Raw genomic sequence first — 21,138 nt, 5'->3', positions numbered from 1 at the left:
ACCCAATAGTACAAAAGCCGAGGACCCTTAAAACAGTTGAACTATTTTGCCACTACAGGATGATGAGCAGAGACCAGAATGAGATCTTAAGGCACACCACAGATGCTTCTTTAATTTCACCACTGTGAAGGGCCCTAAATTGAAGAAAGGCACTCAAACGTTCTTGTAATCCATGGCTTTCAGAGATCTGAAGGCAAAGAAAGCTCAGCAGACACCAAGTCATGATGGAAAGTGTGCTTCAAAAGATTTATTAACATGTCTTTGTACATATTTTACACAAATGGAATGTTAAAACATACAACCCAGATCAGTAAAAAAAATTGTTTGATTGTATACTGGCAGACCAAACAAGATGTACCTTAAAAAATCTCAAGTCATTTTCTCAGTCGTATCACTCTATTTAAAAAAAATGTACAAGCATGTTTTACATTAAACGTTGCTAATTACATTCTTGTATATCAGCAGGGAAACAAAGGAAGACTTCTTGCCTGTCACAACTATCTCCAACAGCATTTCCTGTAGGTTGACCCATGCTCATGTCTTAGAATTGGTCATTTCTATCCAGTTGAGGGGTATTGAATGGTCCAAGGAGCCAACCATCTTGGACAGCACTCCCAAATCACTGCTTGTTAATAAAAACTATGGTTAGCAACTCACAATTAGCTTAATTCTACACATGTTCCTTTAAAAACCTGAACTGTGCCTCCCCATTCTTCAAACTACAATGGTATTTTATTAAGGCAGTAAAACATTAAAATGTAGCTGAAATGATCTTGTTTAGAACATATGGAAGTACACACATCAGACCAGTGGTTTTCAGGCTGCTGAAGTTTCCTCCATTTCAGAAGCCCGTCTGAAGTTTCCTCAGTTAGAAGATCAATAATGGTTACTGCCTCTCTTGCCCTGCTTAAGAATTCCTCTGTCACAAAGCCTGCACTCTGTTCACCCATAAAGCGGCCCTAAACCATTCCATATGATTTGATACTTGCCAAGATCCTCTGCAACACGCAAGGACTCTCCAGCAGAAAAGCCAATGCAAAAAGGATTATTTGACTACGGGAAATCTGAAAACCATTGCAGTAGTACTGTGGGGTACCATTCAATACACCATAAATCCAGGAATCCTGTTTACAGTTTTCATGAAAAAAAAAATACTCTGCCACTACTGACGCCTAAGACATAATGAAATGAGTTTTAAGGGGAAAGGGGAGGTTAATGGTTGACTACATAATTGCAATGTGCAAGGTTTAGGTCTATCAAGAGACTAGTCAATAATATGGCTTCTGATGGATTTCTGGATTGAAATAAATTTTTATATTATAAAAACTTCAATACAGGTATTTAGAGATGTAAAAGTACAAGGTAATTTACAATTTATTAAGTCATCAGCAGCAGAAAACCCAACCTTCGTTTTCTATTATGGCACACTCCAGAACCAAAGTTGCTTTTAAAAAACGTACCATTTAAGACTCAGTGTCACCAATGAAAATCGATAGTCTGTGTGGTGCAGCAGATCAAGTGCTGGGAAACTCTGGTTCAAATCCTCACTCAGCCATGAAACTCACTGGGTGACCAGCCTCCCCTCCCAGGCTACCTCAGAGTGTAACAAGGGGGAAATAGAGGAAAGAATCACATATGGATCCATCAGCTCCTTTGAGGAACAGTAGGATGAAAATGTACTGATAGATACAATTTCCACTAATGGATAATATTGGCTCCTAATGATCCATCAGCGATCACTTTAGTTCATTAAGCTACCACTTTAAAGCCTTGCAGCCCTAGGTCAGAAAGGAAAATCCTTGATAGGCAATAACCAAAGAACACAAGAACTGCCATAGGTGCATGAAAACGCAGACTGAAGGTTGCCAAAGGCAAACACTGCAAATGATTCACGAAGCCTTTTTTAAAAATAGGGAATAGGCTTTCTGGCCATTCATTGTAAACATAAAAGCGCTACTAAAACCAAGCCAAACAAATGTTGCAAGCACAACTCTGGGTTTGCTTAATATTACATTTGAACAAATGTGGCACTAACAGACTGTAAAGGGTCCAGTAGCACCTTTAAGACTAACCAACTTTATTGTAGCAGCTCTCTTCGTCAGATGCATCTGATGAAGAGAGCTGTGGTCCTCGAAAGCTTATGCTACAATAAAGTTGGTTAGTCTTAAAGGTGCTATTGGACCCTTTACTATTTTGTAACTACAGACTAACATGGCTAACTCCTCTGGATCTACTAACAGACAGGGTTCTCTCTATAGAACACCACCGGGTAGTCTGAACAATTTTGAGGAACAACAACGTAAGAGATGGGCTTTTCCCATTCTGCTTCTATACACCAGAGTTTGGCTTCACCATTGAGCTATTTTAGAACAAAGCACTTCTCTCTTTTCAATATATCCAGCAGAACATGGTGCAGCCGCTATACCTAATAATAAATAATAAAAAGACAACCTAGCTACAGTTTTAAGCATTTTGTTCTGCATTTCTTTGCCCAGGGCTGGATCAGAAACTAGAGTCAGCCCTATTCGACACCAAGGAATAGCCACTGCTTAAGTTATGGGGGGAAACGCCTCTTCTGTCAAGGACTGTGCAATGAATTGCTGAGGTCAACAAGAGAGTTGATTGGAAAAAGGAAGAGTAGAAAGAAGTTCAGACTGTACAGTGAGATGGGTTAGGAGGAGGAAGGAAGAAGGAAAGATTTGAGGCTTAAAGTCTGAGACGAGGAAGTATAAATAGCAAGGTATGCTACCAAGATCAGCACTGAGATTAACTCATTGGCAACAATGAAGTGGGGAATTTCCATACCAGCACATTTGCATCATAAAGCAAAACGTAGAACAGTGTTGGGAAATTCCCACTCTGGCTCAAATGCAGATAAGGACACAAGTATGGGGGGCAGGGGAGACATTAGAGGTGGACTTCTGATTTTAAAAAAAATGTATTAGAACAAGCAAGCAATATTAACGAGCCTCACTGAATACATCTGCTTTTACTAGCAGATGAATGTAAATGAGGAAAAAGCTTTCGAGTTCTCAGATGATAAGAGTGCTTTGCAGTTCCTTGAAAGATTTTGAATTGGCCACAAAAGATCCAACTGAGAACCCTATTTTTATTTCAGAGCCATTTTTCACATTACTTGGGATGAAAACCAGGTTGCCTGTACACTTGACAGAGAACCATAACCAATTCGGGTGTGCTGAGTTATTATTTATCAGGCATTTTTATACTCTGTTCTTCAAGGAAACTCACTGCCTCCTTTTGCGATGTTGTGTCTCTCACATTAACACTTCACATTTTTAGGTATTTTTAGATGTTTGTGTAAGACGTTAAAACAGGTATTTGAGAAAGTCTGAAAGGTTAGTATAGAGTCAAGCCCATTCAAATTTTGTTTGCTTAAAATTTCCCTGCCTCAGCACAAAATATCTCAATAGTTCTTCTTGTAAAATTATGGAATCCCAGCTGATGCAGCAGAGATTATTTAAACTCACAGGAGGGAATATTACAGAAAAGTGTGTGTGTGATGTTTCAAAGTACAACTGCAAAATTTAAAGCCAGTGTTACTGCAAGCCTTTACTGTTGGTAGACAAAGAATTTAAATTATAACAATAGAAATATGATCATACTATGTAGCTGCCTAATAAAACCTTGCACTACTTTTCTGTACTCATTAAAGCCTAGAACCAAGGCTTGCCTATCAGAAACCGCTATGTTGCTGTCTTTCAGAGGACAGGCGTTGAGGGATCCCTGTTTGTTGCCCATCTTCAGTTTGTCTCTGACATATAAAGATTGGTGGGGGGGGGGGGTTTGCTCTTTATCAACCCACTGTTTTTCTTTTTTTCCTGTGCAATCTTCTTGCTGGCTGGTTACCCTAAGCCTGGTTCTGACTAGCTTTTTCAAATCAAACAGGGAAAATTAACAGGTGCTGGAGGCATGAGAAAAATTGCAAAAGAAAATAGCCCCTTCCTGCTTCTTCTCTGCATATATCCGCTCTTTGTCCTGTGTAGATTGGAAAACCCGCGTTTTCCAAGCCTCTATTTCTGTCAACAACAGCATGTTGAATACGGTCAGAGTGATACAGAAAGTGGCTATTAGTCTTCCTGAAGTCAGCTATGACTCTTAACTACAGAACTGGACACATAAGTCACTGGATGGGGAGCAGAAAATTTTTTTGTGGAAAATTTCCCAACTCACATATATAAATATAATTTATCTATAGTTGTCGGCTGTTGTGTTGCAAATCAATCTTGTTAAGTGGGCTAAATGTGGGACATGAAGCATGAGCAAAGCCAGTGCTTATACATGATTCACACTAATGCATGTTGTATTTGCCTTTTTTTGCTAACATTATCTAAATCTTGCTCATGTTAAATAAATTATTTATTTAAACTTGGATCAGAAAATTTTCTGGAAATTTTCCCAGAACACCCACATCACTGCAAGCAGCTGATACTGGTTTAGCTACCGACTGAAGTCCTTGGTGGGCTGCGGACTCAGCCTGGGATTCATCATGAGTTCAGATGAGCACCAGGGCACTGAGTGCCTGCAGAGGCATGCGTTTATGACAAGGTAAATGCACCAAGTGCCTCTACCTGCATCACTGCAAGTTAATAGATAAGAAGAGAGGAGAAAAAAATACATCTTGACGTCAAGTCAAGTCAGAAAGGTAAAGGATCATAAAAATAATGTGACATACAGCTTATTTCTTCTATTTAAACATTTTAAAATTTTCAGTCACCTTTATTCAATATGTTTTCACCTTAGTATAAACTTCATAAGGTACTTTAATAAATTCCAAACAGCCCCTATTTCCTTGTGAAAACAAATATATTAAACTCACAATTTTTCTTAATGAGCCTCATCCCTCCCCCCCAATCCCAGATACCTCAATTTAAAATTCATATTAAGCTACAACAGCACAGTAAATGACTGAAGACAGAGTCAAATCTCTTCCCAGCTAGAGATGCTTAAACCCATATCAGTATGAATTATGAGCCACTGGACGTAGAATATCACCTGACCAACTGTGTTAGATGCAAAGTAGTACGATCTGTTACTGAAACAACTTTTGATTTAAAAACAAAATACAAATCAACCAAGGTCCCATCGTCCTCATGAAAACTTCAGGAATCATACCGCTTTGCCCATTTTTGTGGCTACACAGTCTGAAGAGTAAAGTATTATAAGAAAATAACTACCTGAAACATTAAAAAAAATACCCGTTATAATTACCTTAACTGGCAGCACTTAAGATGGTAACTCTTATTTCCCCATGATCTTTTTTTAAAAAAATTGCATAGCTGCTAAATTATCCCCCCCCCTTCAATTTCTGCTGCTGTACTGACACCCACAAGCAGTAAAGGTGGATTTTAGTATATTTATATAAGAATGAACACAGTATGCAGATTTCAACGACTCTTTAGCCTGATTAACAGTTTCAATTAACAATCTGCCCAGGTTATGTTTTGCTTTTGGGGCTGCATTTTGGCATATAGTTACTTACTTTAAAAAACTCGGAGTCAAAGAATGTCGCATTCTTCCACAGAAGAAGTGTGAATAGCATACTGAGGGGGATTTCATGAGCAAGGTCACATAATTTGACTGTCCTTCACTGTTTGCCATTTATTTTTCTTTTTGAGGGAGGGGTTTTTCCAACCCAAGAATGGCATCTTCCTTGTGTAAATGTTCCAGAACGTTGATCTAGAGTACACAGCTTCAATTAAAAAAAGAATGCGACAACATCCTGCTTCTCTAGATAGCATTTAAAAAATTAAAACTGAAAATTAGTAACTTTGGCCTGTAGATACAAAATGTTGTCCATAAAGTCCATAAAGGAAGAGGATTGTTCCTGAATGTGCAGCATTTTCAGAATCCCTGTGTCTCCTTTAGGCGAACTCTTGGGACAATGCAGGATGTGGTCTGTGCAACATTCCCTTTCCAGTCCAAAATGAACACAAGTCCACTTTCAAATCAGCTCCTGAAGATGAAATTTCAAATCCTTTACATGTGTTAATCAGTGTAAGAGACTACAAGGAAAGCCACAGAGAAGGAAGTTACATTTCTTCAAAGCTCAGTAAAATCTGTAAACTACACACTCTATAATTTGATGAATTTAGTAGTACCTTAGAGATCAACAAGATTTTCAGGGTATGAGCTTTCAAGAATCAGAGCTCCCTTCTTCAGATACTGGCTGACTTTTAGATCAAGATGGGTAGCCGTGTTAGTCTGTCTGTGGCAATAGAAAAGAGCAAGAGTCCAGTAGCACCTATAAGACGAGCAAAATTTGTGGTAGGGTATGAGCTTTCATGAGTCCCAACTCACATCTTCAGGTACCTGGCTGACTCTTGAAAGCTCATACCCTGAAAATCTTGTTTATCTCTAGGGTGCCACTGGACTCAAATCCTGCTGCTCTACTGCAGACCAACACTGGTACCCATACAAAACACTCTACAGTTTGCCTTTTATTCAGTCCTCAACAAAAGGCTCCTGAATTATCTCAGAAGTCATGAATAAGAGAGATGCCCTTTAACAGCTTAAAGATCACGAAGCAGAAAGTAGGAGTTCCCATGACACAGGGAAATAAGCAATGGAGTCCGTCTCCAGGGATCTGTTTTACGACATGTACTATTTAAATATGTTCATAAATTAATTGGAATCAGTGATGAAAGAGCAACGTAAGTTAGTATCCCACTACTGCCATGTTTATCCAAAGGAAGTTGCTGACTGTAAGACAATCCCCTTAAAGGCTTTACATAAAAGGGATTTCTATTAGTCTACCTAACTAATTCTGTATGTAGCACATGTAGAAAAAAACCCCCGTCTTCCTCCTTTTAGATAGTGTCCCCCTTGTGGCCTGAAGCCACTGCAATCAGCCATTGAAATAATGTAATTTTGCAGATTATAAACGGTACAGCTTTGGCTAGCAACACTTTTTTTTAAAGGTTAAAAGTAATATGAAGAAGCAACAATAGTTACCTATAAAACAGAAACCTCCACCATTAATCTGAGGGATGCTCAGGACAAGATCGGTTTACTTCAAACCATTCATCTATGCATCTATTGGAATGAAAGACAAGAAGAAATATCACTAAGGCTGCAGGATGAAGAACAGTTACTTGGAAGTGTTCTCCAACGAAGTTCAGAATTGTATATCATTTTTACTATCAGAACACAGGCATTTAGCCAGGGCTGTTATTGCTAATGACTTTTTCATCAATCAACTGTGTTTACTTAGTGAAGGAACTGAATTTACTTATTGCCAACCACAATGAAGGCAGGATCCTGTGAAAAAAAGACAGTGTTTCTTCTCATTGTTAAGGTGAATCACAGTTAGAAAGAGAGACTATCACCCTCCTTTTATTTTTCATAAAATATAGGAAAACCAAATGTTCCAGTTTAAGTAATTTCCCACAACCAAAATGGATTCAAATATAGCTAAGTTTATGACCCATCATGAGGCTTATTTACTCATCAAAATATTTATATTCCACCTTTCCCTCTGCACTTCAAGGTGACTCACAAATCATTTCATTCAAATTGAATCAAATAAAAACCATCCTGAAAACATACCTGTGTTAGGCTGCATTTCTCAAATCCCATTAAATACCTTCACATTTAGGAAGCGTTTAAACAGGGAAGTTTAAAAGATGTATTGAGTTTCCACTGGCTGCAAATCTCACACTTACAGGAAAAGCCGTAAGTTTTCCTCTTAACAGCAAAGTCATTAGTTAGCTTTGGACATAAATTAGAAAAAAACCAAGAATTTCCCCCATAAAGTCTGGCTTAGAGAGGAACAAGACAGCGGTCCTGTCTGTGAAGCCTGCAGTGATCAGTAGGGGTATGCACTGAAAAAAATCCTGTTTCCATTTTGGTTCTGGGGGTTCCAGAATAATTCTGTTCCATCACTGGTTTATTCTGGCTGGGGCAATGCCAGCTCAGATCTGATCCATTTGGTTTTTTTTAGTTTTCATGAATTTCAGTCCATTGAGTGTGAGCAGATGTACACTGTTCTTGGGGAGGGGGGAATAAGGCTTTTGGGCAGCTGTTTTTGCACCCAATGGCACCAAAATCACATAGAACACACTCCTCTCTCTAAAGCATTGACCCACAGAGTTTGAGATCACCAGGGTTCTGTGTTTATGAACCCCGAGGAATGCCTGGGGCAGGTGCACATCAAGATGAGTACTGGGCAACTGTGCATACGCGCACTGTTCTTTTCGGGGGGGAGGGGGTTGGGGAAATGAAGCTCTATTTGCATTTAACCAAAAACCTCATCATCCAAAAACCCATCGATCCAATGAGTTTCTCCTCAAGCACATGGATACTCACAACAATGGCCCCCAAAGAAACAAATGTTGGCAGGGCACACAAAGGCAGGAAACTTACTGACAAAATGGCACCAGCTTGGCACACTGGCCAGGCATGCAAGCAGGAAAGTGCTCCACTGCCAACTGGCACAGCACAGCAAAATTTTAAAAAATTATTCCTGCTTCAGTGACAAAGCCAATAAATTATTACCTTTGAGCCTTGCTGTTATGCCATGTTTCCCTGTGCCTTGCAGTCTCGTTTCTACAATAAGTAGTGAATCTTCTTCATCCTAATCTGCTCTGCAGCAGCCTGGGACTCCCTGTTTAAACCTGTCAGCCTGTCCTTGCACTGTGTGTAAAAGTGCACAAATAGGGAGGGCTAGATGTAGATTTTTGGACCAGATGAAATTCCTCCTAATGTGCTCCTCAACCCCTTACCTTTGGAGGACTACTTTTGTCACCTAAGTGAAGGACAGCATCAGCAGAAGGCCACTGAATGGACATGAATCAGCTCCATGTGCCTGGGACCTCCTCAGTGCAGTTCTTTAACAATTGCCTTTTCTTCTCAATATTAATGGTTCTATACTGAACTTTCCAATTTTCAGCCTAATCTGCATAACATGAGCCTTTGCAGCAGCTGGGGGCTCAGAGTCTGAAGAAGACCCCTCTCTTCTCAAACACACATGTGCATGCCTGTATGGGTGCTGCTTGCCTTTTTTCCATTGTGTGTCAAAATGCAGAGAAAGGGATGGTGGCTGGTGATGGCAACATGGCACTGATGGCACTGCACCCTCTGCTGCAGTCATGCGCACAAACCCTTCCAGCCAATGGAGTTAATGCTAAGGGCTTGGTCTCACCCCTTTGGATCCAACTGGTTGCATAATGAGTGGAGACAGAATTTCTATTAGACAGTCCACCTCTGCCTGACCTGTCTCCATGGTCTGTGCACAGTACGAACTAAACAAAACACATGAACTTTTTGCAGGGGAGGAGTCATTACAGCCTTGTTTCCTGATTTTTCCCCGCCTTTCTGAAAGTTGCTTTAATGAGCCGAACCAGCAAGTTCTGTGTGTTTTTGGCTTGTTTTTTTCCATTTGCACACCCCTAGTGATCAGCCCTTCCAAGTACCTCAAGCCCTAGAATCTTTGCTTGGTGTCAGCATCACCAGTAACATTCATGCTCCCATTAGAGGTCATATATATGGCTCTATTCTTGTGAATGGTCCTAATAATCAAAGAGAAAGCCCCATCTCTATCTATGAACAGATAGATCTTATCTTGGGTAGCTGACACTAGGGCTTGCTGTTGTCTCCAACTTAGAATGGTCTTCCTCAGACATTTACCAGTTTTGTAGTTCCCACTGACTACTACTCTAGATACTCTGCAGGTACCAAAAGGAGAAGGGGAAGGGGATCATAAAGGGAAACCCAGATCAGCTGGAGGTAAGGGGGTTTGCAAGAACTACTTCTCAGCTTAGATTCAAACCACAGGAACCCTTCCCATTTTAATGGACCTCTGCGTACAGCAGCAAATTTTAAGCAGCCATCTGGCCCAGTACTCAAATTCAGATGAAACAGCCACTGAAGCCAGTTACACTAATGGAGAGTTTAGCCTTATTTTGACACAAGAGTACTTGCTCCGCAGAAAACATGAATGAAAAGAAATTTCTGAAACACCAAAGATGCAGGTCAATGCCATGAATTTTGGGACTGCTGTTCCAAGGATAATTTTAGATATATCTTGTTCCTGCTTGCAGTTTTATCTCATTTAATTTGTTTTGTATGTTTTAGTTGCATTATATTATTTATTGTTTGATTTGGATATATACAAGCTGCCACAATGATATAATTATGGAATGCTCAGGGAATGTTCTAAATGAAGACTATAAGAACTCAAACCAAAGGCTTCCTATATGGTGTGGTGACCAAAAAGAAAATGGAGCTTGATGACACCTGCATTACCCTTAACATGCACACAAGACAGACACTCAAAAACTCCTTTTGTAAGGATGAGAAAATGACCAGTAGCTGCTGGATCAAGATCTAAAATATTTCCAAAGTTGGCTCTACCCAGGTCCAGAGCCCTCAAATAATTTTGAAAGCATTCTTCCATTTTTACCCAAAGCACCTGACAATATTTGCACCAGATCACTTTGTTGTAACTACTTATACTCTAATTGCTTCATGCATTTTGGAAGTTTTACATATTATTAGGCCAAAGAAGGACAAATTGAATATGTTGACAGGACAGAGCAGTGACAGACAAAAATAATGCTGAAATCATTACAAAATCAGACTCTGTAATGAGTTGTTTCAATGTTCTTATTGAATTGGATTCTGCATGTACTTACCCTTTATGATATATGCATAGACAAGGCAATCGTGCTATTGTATCCCCTTGCTGTAGCTCTTCCAGGCATATTGCACACTCCCCAGCATCCTTACTCAGCACATCCTCTACAGAAAACAGGCCAAAATAAAGAAGTTAAGAAAGCAATATTTGATTTCTGAAGTTAATAATATTCTAGAAACACACATACAGGAATAGTAGGGTCCATCAAGTTTAATGCCATAAATAAATCCTTTGAGACCTTTGCGGAGAAAAGAGGGTTTAAAAGCAGGTCTTCTTCAAAACCATGACACAAACAAACTGTACTGTGGCTTTGGTTTAATTCTAATGGAAATGTGCTCAAGCTATTAAGGAGCAGGGCTGATAACAACTCTAGCCACGCTTCGCAGATAAAAATACAAAACAAAGTTTTATTAATATTTCGAGTCAGATACAGACAGGAAAGACAATTTCAACTTTTCCCTTAGTTCTAATATCAGTCTTTATACTGTACACATCTATACTTAAGTATTTATTGCATTTAAATCCCACCTTTCTTCCACCATAGAAGTCACAAATGGGTGTATAAGGAGTTCCCTAAAGCTGAGCACTTCAACAAGGTTACTATATCGGCAACCTTTCAAGGAAACCCTGCAGCCATATCCCACGGACTGCTGCCTCCCATGTCTTTAACCCAGGAAAAAGCTTCTCTGACGTACTAGTCCCAGATCACTAATCAATTCTAACACATCATACTGCTTAGACTGCCACTGTTCACTTATTTTTAAGAACAAGATCAAATACAGAAACTAGATGCATGTTTTTCTGTAGACTCCAAATTGTCCCTTATGGTTTCCGGATTGCTTGCAAGAGAGGATAAGTAAAACCTGTAAACAAGTCACTGAGCTTAGATGAAGGTATAGAATTTCCGCATACCTACTCATTCCTAGATTTTCCTCAAATGAGAGTGTGACAAGGGGACACAGAGAATCAGCTGTATGTCCTGTGCTAATAATTGAGTATGAATGATTTCTAGTGTTGCCAATCTTGACTGAGTGACTACAGAAGCCACCATCAGGGTGCACTGGCATTTAGCCAGACAACAGCCTACACAGATAGTTGTCATGTATGCCTACCTGCATACATGCCAGTAATGTGTTTTGCATTTTGTGCTGATCATAAATGTTTGCTGAAGTTATATCCTGTGCGCTATACTAATCATCTGAGAGTATGTTAACTGCTAACATGAAATGTGCAGGAGAGTCAGTGGGGCCTCTCTGTTATCTGTTGAAGGTATTTACTTTCATTTTTACAGTAAGTGTCCTTGGATGCAAGCTGCAGGCAGCGAGCAATGTATCTTTTCTCAGAGATTGAGATGATTTCATTCTGTACTATGTCTAGCCTAAACTAATCAGTTCTCATGTAACTCTTTGGAGTTTTCGTGCCAGGACGTCAATGGACCCAAAGGGTGGGAAGTTTCCCTATAATGAGTAGTGCCCTTTTTTGAATAGTCACTTCTGCCAATTGCTACCTTTGTGTGAACACCCTGAACTGTATGGATCTCTAATAAAGTTGCCTCAACTGGAACACCTGTGTGTTAACTGTGGAGAACTTGAGGGACCTAACTGCCACGGACTGACAATAGTGTAAATTGATCCGGCAAGCTGTCCCTGCATTAGTCAATAGGGCAGGAGAGGTGGTGGGAAGGTCTGTTCTATACAATCCAAAACTAGCAAGGTCCAGAAACCTGCTGAAAATATTCCCACTTGCTTGGCCAAACCAATTCCACGAGTCTTTCCACATGCCCTAGAGCTCAAAATGAGATCCAAATTCCATTTGGGCAGAATTTGCTGGCATCTCTGCTTGTAGTTCAGAAATGAGTTTAAAAACCAAGGACAATACTTCAAAGCAAGTTACACAGGATAGAGCATAAACTGACACTTTTATTCCCTAAAAGCTTTTTGTGGGTCAAGTGAAAAAACCAGACCCCTCCCCCAACCCTTTAATTGTACTCCAAATTCTTAATGGATAAAAAAAAACAGAATATTGAATCATGCTGTATATTTGAGCAGAGTAAGGAATGTGGAATTATTTGGAATAATGCATATAGTTCCAGTCAGTGTATCTCAATAAAAATAAAAATACTTTAGTGTTCAGAAAAAGTGCAAAAAGTCTTAGGCAATTTATTTACAATAATATGGACTTGCAGGGTGTTGTAAAGATTATTAAAATAACGTATGCAAAGTACTCTGAACATTAAGATGCCATGTAAATGCAAATCATTATCTTCAACCACAGGAAGTTGCTAACTTTCTTTTTCTGTTACAGGAAACACCTGATTTAGACATTTGTCTATACAGGGCACTTCACCAAAACATGCAGCAGGGAAAAAGAAAAAGATGAATGGTCCTATTACTGCTGGTTCTATTCAGTTTGTGCAGCAGACACTCTGTGCTTCAACGCTACTTACATATTAACATCAGATATAAAGATTTTGGGGAGAGATACACCACAATGGCAGGTAACTGATCAAAAACCAAAGTATCAACAAAACCAACCCAATAAAGAGACTGGAGAAGAAACGACCTTAGAGTGTTCCAGTAAAAACCATTTAGCATGGCTAGATTACCAACAGAAAACTACAAAGTGCCACTTACTGCTGGTCTATTAAAAATCCCACTGTACTCTTAACAGAAAAACTGTGTTTCTGCTAGTCCACAGTAGTGATCAAGAAACTTAGAACCTTTTCCTCCGTGCCACATACAATACACATAAATGAACAGTCGATAGCTAGACTAGTTGAGAAACAGAGCGATAGTGCCAGAATAGAAACAGCTGGACCAGTGTGCAATTTCCTCCTTTCCCTTCCCCCCAAATCCCTCCACAGTGCCAAGAAAAGCAGAACTATGTAAATCTATAAAGAATGTACAATTACCCAAAATAAGCTATAAGGCAACCATGCTTAGTTTGCTCAATTAGACTTCTGTTAGGCACAGAGAGGACGAATGCAGAGCACCAAAACCCAGCACAGTACCTGTTGCTACCTCTTGCCCGACATCTTTTTAGTCATAAAGGCATGAAGTCTTTTTTTAAACATGAACAGTAACAGGGCTTTTTTTCTGGGAAAAGTGGTGGTGGAACTCAGTGGGTTGCCCTCGGAGAAAATGGTCATATGGCTGGTGGCCCCGCCCGCTGATCTCCAGACAGAGGGGAGTTGAGATTGCCCTCCGCGCCGCATGGCGCGGAGGGCAATCTCAACTCCCCTCTGTCTGGAGATCAGGGGGTGGGGCCACCAGCCATGTGACCATTTTCAAGAGGTTCCGGAACTCCGTTCCCCCGCGTTCCCCCTGAAAAAAAGCCCTGAACAGTAACATATAATTCTTCAGGCCTTACAAAATGACAGAAGCACAGAATCTCTTCTCCCTCAGATGTTTCTTGGAACATCTAGTTGAATGCACTGCCTGATGCAAGGCCACTATTCTGCACCTTGATCTCACATTACTGGCAATCAGCAAGAGGGGCAGGGCAATGCTCAGCATGACAACATCATGTGTTATGTTTAACTAGATGCTTCAACAAACAGGGTAGGGACGGGGAGGAAGACATGGAGCAGAGATAGCTGTGTGTCTCTCAAAAAGCCTTGTTAGGTCTTCAGAGCACTGAATATATTTAGCATTACATTCTAGTGGGAAGTCTAGAATATTCAATGCCTTATATTTTTCTAGGATATAAAACGGTGTTTCATCCTTTAAGAACTTGGAGACAATGGCTTCCTTTGCCTTCACACAGGACTAGCATTTTAGACAGTTAGGCTACAGCTCTCCTCAATTCCTGTTCTTCCGTGCAAAAATGTTTTATAAGCAAGGACATTTGATCAATTGTCATTTGCAATCTAAAGCAGGCAGTCCTGAAATGATATACTTTCCCACCAAAATATTGTACTACAGATTTTACTTTGATCTCTACAAGGAAAAGTCAATCTGTTTTTATGCTCTAGGTCACTGCTTTTCAACTCACTTGCTGGGGCCATCAGGATGGTCATGGATCCCATCAGGTGGGTCATCAGTCTTTCTAAAGATACTTTTTGGAAGGACTGGTTACTAACTAGCTTGTAGACAGCAAGGGTACTTCCTGCCTCTCCGTGCACACATGCAGAGAAAAGCAGCAGGATAGTGGGTCACTCAACAGAGGAGAAGACTGTTTCATTTTCATACAGGCTACAGAGACAGCTTTGCCTTTGCTCTTTCTCCTCAACCGCGCTCAGTCACCCTCTCATCCAATGCTCTGTGCATGAGTTTGCACCATGGAACCCACTCCTTCTGATGGCATCTCCTTGACTGTCTCTTCTCCCTCCCCCAGTTGCCTGACAAAGCACAACCATCTGCCCTCACCAGCCAGGTCTTCAATGCTCTGTGCATGTGCTCTTGGCACACAACCCCCTTGTTCTGAGAAAGCCGATCTTTTGCTGATGGGGGACCCTTGTGCCACAAGAGAAGCTCTCTCGTTTGGGCAACTAAGAGCTAATCATCCAGGCAGGGGTAGATAGAACAACTCTGTGATCAGAGAAGAACAATTATTACAGCCATAAATTTGGTAAAGACACGAGCTGCTGACACTAGCCCAAAGGGGAGGGCTGTATATACTGAGGAGTTTCATTTCCGTATCGGAATATGAAATATCTTCTGCGTCTCGGGTGTATGGTAATGTAAAAATACGCATCTTTGAGATCTATTACAATGACTCAGTTATGTGGTTCTAGGAAGTATCTCACACTAGAGAGGTTAACATCCAAAATTCTTCAACTTTAATGAACTTATTCAAAGATCAAAGGTTTAAAACGGGATGAACATCACCATCCTTCTTGTCAACTAGGAAGACTCCTCCTGGGGAAATCCTCTGAATAGTTCCCTTGGCTAATAAGTCAGTAACGGCAGGTAAAGGGCCTGAGAGGGAAGTGATAAGAGTATTCCTTGGCAGAGATAAAGGAGGCAACTTTGAAAAACGTAACCAATAACCCCTCTTAACAATAAAAATAAACCAGGTGACGCTGGTAACTATGCCCCATTGGGACTCAAAGGGGACTAAGTTTGTCTAGAAATGAACTAGGTTGTACTGGCTCTGTCAGAAAAGGGACTTTTGTCCTTGAGAAGATTTTGGAGACTGAGAATGAGGGGGTTCTTTGTCCTCGTCCTTGTACTTCCCTCCTGTATGCTCATAGGAAGGGCAATTCCTCTGGGGTAGTTTTGGCTGATACGTGTACCTTGCAGAGCGATGCTGGTAGGGTTGATGGCTTTGGTAGCAGTATTTTTGTGGCTGTTGCTGCTGTTATTGGGAGGGGGCGATGACCCCAATGTAGCGAGCAGTCTGGTGATTCTTTTTCATTTGAGTGAGAGACTCATTGGTCTTTTCAGAGAAGAGGGAGGTAGCCTTGAAACCCTCAATCTTATTATGCTTGTCTTGTGGCAACACAGTAGAATGTAGACATGCGTGACAACATAGGAAAATGGTGGAGGCCATAGACCTGACTGAGCAATCAGCTGCATGTTTCCTGGCTGATATTTGTTGTCTGGCCAGTCTTATGGCTTCACCTTGTAAAACTCTAACAAGTGCCCTCTTATCTTCAGGTAAATCTTGGGTATAGTTGGTTACTCATTCCCACTGGAAGAACCCATTATGGCCTGAAAATTAGACATTTGAAAATTAAGAGCTGCAGAGGAATAAATCTTCCTGCCTAATGAATTGAGCTCGTGTCTCTCCCTGTCCACAGGGGAAGAATGAAAGCCATAGCAATATTTGGACTGAACTCTTTGGCCACTAATGATTTGAGGCGCAGATGACTGAAAAGGAAGACACAGCCCTATTGCTTCAGTCTATAATAATTCTCAGTCTTGTGAGAAGTGGCCAGTATGGATGCCAGTTTCTCCCAGATGCCGAGCGCAACATCGAGAACGTCTTCCACTGCATGGAAGGTTACGGATGCAGATGAGTCTGTGTAAAGAGCCTGGAGAACTTTGCTTTTAGGCTCTGGAGTCGAAGCAGAGACATCTATCTCCAAGGCCCTCGCCATCCTTAACATTTGTTTGCAGAAGAGGCAAAAGTCCTTATTGGGGGATGATGAGGCAACCTCCTCAACCACTTTCTCAGGAGAAGGTCTGAAGCCAGTTCAGGTGTAATGTCAGAATGAGAGGCAGCCCCCTCCTCTTCCATATCCAAAACAGCTGGAGATCAAGTTCAGAACCAGCAAAACAAAACCAAAGGATCCATTAGAACTGATGGGGCCAGAACCCAGGAAATTAAGGCCAGAGCCATAAGGGGCGCATTCTGTAGCCAAGTGTGTGGGGAAGACTGAGCCAAGCGGCCAAGCCATGGGCACTGAAGAAGCTGCAGCAGACAGAACTGGAGATGGGCCCCATGTTTGTGGATGAGCCTGCTAGCTACCCTCTTAGGGTGTTTAGTCTTCATCTTTGCTTTGAACGGGATGTAGAACAGCATTTAGATGTTTCCACCCTGCAGGTTAGGTGGCGATCAGGCGTCGAATCATTTGGAGTGGATTGAAATGGCAAGTAAGTTCTGGTCGGATCCAGCATCCAAGTCTTCAGAACCGGGGAAAGTCACTTGGATAAGAGGTTGGGATGTTGCTCAGCAGATGACTTAGCTGCCGGCCTGTATGAACCTGATAAAACCATTTCCCACATCGCCGTATTTCGCACATTACTAATGACACATTTTTCAGAGAGTGAGACAGTGTGAGAGTGAGACAGAGTGTGAGAGTGAGACAGAGTGTGCGAGTGAGTGAGTGAGTGAGTGAGTGAGATTTGCATTCTCAGCGAGTCATTTTGAATAATTCAATACAGTATGTGCCTTTGCAGATAGATCAAGTCTAGAAGCATCAGATTCCATTCAGCCAAAATCCAAAACAAAATTAGCTTTTCTAAGCAAGTGCCTATATTTTTAATATGACACGGCAGCACAAATACAGCAAGCAGCAAAACAAAGCTCTATCTTCAATACTGATTTGATGAAAGCATCCAACAAGATTCCCTGCTCTACTTCATAACAGGAATAGCTGCCATTCGCGCCAAGCATTCAACACAAAATGATCTCTTTCAGCAAACAAAAAGGAGGGGGGAGGATTGTTGGGTAGGAAAGAGAGACAAACACTAAAACTTGACAAATTAAACATCAGGCATATTACCTGAACACTTTTTTTTTGTTCTTGAACCCACACCGATTGTAAAGTACACAAAAAGAAGCACAAGTCTACACTCGCCTAGAAAATCAACAGTGATAACAGTTTTACATCAGCAGTAATACAGATGCAAAAGAGCATAAAATGCTATATCCTGGCCAATGAAAACTCCCTTGATTTGTATTGGCACTTTAAAATATTCTTAAATGTAGCCCTTCATTTATTTTAATGACTAATCCTTTGGTTGCTTTCATTTCCCAACTTTGTGTTCCTTGCATTTACATGCTACAGGCAGGGCAAGACACAATGGCGCCAACTGCTTAAAGTCCTCAAGCTATAGTTCTATTACATGCAAAAATAGTTCCAATAAGGCAGTGAGTAAATTTGTGAACAATCTTTTTGCAGTTATACACTATAGCTGCTATATATATATATTTTTACAAACTTTGTATAGCTTTAGTTTTACAAATGAAAATCAAACCCTACATGGAACCTAAAATATAATATATCATTCTAGATGCTTTGCTACTGCTTTTAATGGCAAAGCTCTGGTCACTGCTAGACAAAAACAAAGAAGTTTGTTTCACAAGTCATTCCTACTTTTGGCAAAATAAATACTGTGACTGTAGTGCAGAGGGCTAACAGGATCATATGCGGCCCAAATGGGCCCTATGCAGCCCTAATGAATAGTACATGTGCTGGGCCCTTAACTTCAGACAGCTCCCTTTATGTTTCAAGTCAAATCTTTGAGCAATTTATAATTTGGATCACTGTCAGCTGTATGCTGAGGTCACGACCTGGGCAGCGTTTCGTAAATAGGAAGAGGCAGAATTTGCAATGAACAGACATGAAACAGTACAAATTCACTTTTATTGGAGAAATACTGCACACACAAAAAGACTGGCAAGAGACAAAATAAATACCAGTGCAATTCATGTATGTTCACATATGTAATCAAAACCTATTATTTGAGATACCCAAGTTCTAGAAGGGGACTGACTGCTAAGGGAGAAAGAATTCATGTTTCAAATGTTTCAATTGTTTATTCATGATGTTTTTATTGTTCTAAATTTTATGTTGTAAATTGTTGGTTGTTACACCACCCTGAGCCCATCTGACAGGGAGGGCAGCCTAGAAATGCAATAAATAAATAAATAAATAAATAAATATGAGGCTGATCTTGTCAGCAGGAGGAGTCCAGTGGAGGGAGTCTAAGGATGTGAAATGATGCTGTGTGGGTGATCCCAGGCAGCAATTGAGGGTCCAGAGGCCAAAGAATGAAAAGTAATCAAAGGTTCCGAGACCAAGGCTTGATTAAAGTCTCCACTGACGGTCCTGTGCAACATCACAGGGGCAGTAGGTGGAATGACCCTTCTTCAAAGTTATTGGTGGGAATTGAGGTAGATAATTCTATCATCTGGGGATCTTAGTCCCCCAGAATCAGGAAGGACTGCAGGGAAAAGTTCGCTTTCTACTGGATGGTTTAGAATTAACTGCTGTCACATTGAGGACTTGGTCCAGGATGGTTGAAGAGATTTTGTTCTGCCTGAATGCTTGGCAGATTCTTTAGTGCATTAGGGCTATTATTATAGTCCCCCAGGAGATGCCTCTGGAGTTCTGAATGGGGATGTGGTTGACATGATTGCCTTCGAGTGCACCTTTTCCACAAGAAGGGCTGCTTCCCTATTCACATATGGGAGTACTCAAACAGCTCCTGGAATCTTACAGGAAGCCCAGTTTAAATGCCTACTGTACTGCAGGCTTCAGGAGAGCATGATGTCAGGAGGTACATGATCAGCTGGGGAGGGGTCCCAATGACCAGCAGCTTGGTGGGCTTTACGCACCTGTCCCAATCTATTCATGTTGGCAAAATTCTACACTTTCTATAAGGAAAAGATTAGGGTCAAACTCTGTCATTGCCAGAAGTCACACATATGAACTGAGACGTACAGAACATGTGCGGATTATGAACCAGCCAGCCTGAAGAAGTGGGGGGGGGCTGCTTTGATCTCATTGCTGCATATTCACTGTACTCATTTTTTTTAAACATATAGTAGCTCATAACAAAAGCTTCAGTACCAATGCAAGATACTACAGTGCTGTCAAGTTTTCAGACTTTAAGACTGTGATCCCTGTTCTCACAGCTTGGAAAGAAAGTCTGCCAGAAATGAGATGGCATCTGTAAGATAAGCTGCAACTCATATGTCTTGTTTAGAGTAAGTACAGATTATTATTCAGGATAATAAGGTTCTAACAAAATAAAAATATGCAACCTTAAGGATAAACACTGGGGCTTCAGAAACTCGTATTAAGAGCATTTTCTAACTTGTTAATGTGGAAAAACATAGAAAAAGCTATCAATTTTCTATGTAAAAACGTAATATATGGAGTTTTGGGTTGACTTCTCTTTTAGGGGGTCAGAGCAGTGTCCCAGGATAAAAGTGAAACTAGTACTGAGAACAACCATTGGCAGCATGGCCAACGTGTGACAAGGGGACAGATGCAGATGTTGAGACTTTGTCTGATGGGGAAACACTTGTGCTCATGACCTAACAGTATACTACTATGAGGGTGGGGAGAAAGCCTGGTCTGGATGCTTGCCTGGGGACAAAGTGTCATAATTAGGGACAGATGGCAGCATATCTTATGTGAGGAAGAAAAGGCAGCAGCTGCACAGCGCTACTTTCCCATCACAACCCAGAAGAAAAGGAGGGATGGCGTCAAACTTCTTTTGTTTTAAGGGCTATTTGCTGCTGTTTCAGAATAATGCTGCCTGGCATGGCTTACAACATCTTAAATGCAACTGATCGTTTAAAAAATCAAAACAATGAAAACAACTAGCAGCAGTCAAAACTATAACGCAAGTTATAAGACAACTCAGACAAGCATTGATAAAATTAAAACGGTCAATTCAGCATAAAACAAAGTGATCAACTAAAAAACTAGTATGTCACTTACATCTGTTTTAATGTGGTGGTTCCTATTTCATTTTAGTTTACTTCTCTGTCTAACAAGGAACTTAAGTGTTCCAGTTAGTGCTAGAGACAGACCCAAATTACTGCTGGTTTCTCTTCCTCCCTTTAAAGAATTCACAGTAAAATTTACATTATCCTGAAGAGTTCTGATGGATTAAAAAAATTGCTGTGTAACATCATCGGTCCTAATAAAAGTTATTGAACTATCGGTTCTGTATTTCTTTCCAGTGGACAATATGGCCACTCGCAATGTGCATGTCTTCATAAGAGTAGTACATGCTAGCTGTTCTAGAGTAATCCCAAGGTGATATGGACAGAACAGCTCTCTAGCTGAAAGCTTGTTG

General features: G+C 40.7%; 1 protein-coding gene across 3 annotated transcripts in view; it reads right to left on the bottom strand.

Annotated features, from left to right (window-relative positions):
- Nucleotides 1–219: 219 nt before the first annotated feature.
- The window catches only part of ZNRF2 (zinc and ring finger 2), a 70,378-nt gene continuing 49,459 nt past the window's right edge, over nucleotides 220–21,138 (bottom strand). Inside the window, exons 3-5 of one of the 3 annotated variants that reach the window (XM_054991022.1) lie at nucleotides 10,653–10,758; nucleotides 6,973–7,053; nucleotides 220–6,023 (exon numbers count right to left, since the gene is read on the bottom strand). In XM_054991022.1, coding sequence (XP_054846997.1) covers nucleotides 6,996–7,053; nucleotides 10,653–10,758 — 164 coding nt within the window. In that variant the 3' untranslated portion in view covers nucleotides 220–6,023; nucleotides 6,973–6,995. The remainder of the gene's footprint in view (nucleotides 6,024–6,972; nucleotides 7,054–10,652; nucleotides 10,759–21,138) is intronic. The other 2 variants (XM_054991024.1, XM_054991023.1) reach the window with 2 other exon arrangements.

This window comes from Eublepharis macularius, chromosome 11 (genome assembly GCF_028583425.1).
Source record: "Eublepharis macularius isolate TG4126 chromosome 11, MPM_Emac_v1.0, whole genome shotgun sequence".
NCBI classification, from domain to species: Eukaryota; Metazoa; Chordata; class Lepidosauria; order Squamata; family Eublepharidae; genus Eublepharis; species Eublepharis macularius.
The sequence above is the reverse complement of the archived record's forward strand: the minus strand, read 5'-3'. Positions and strand labels throughout refer to the sequence as shown.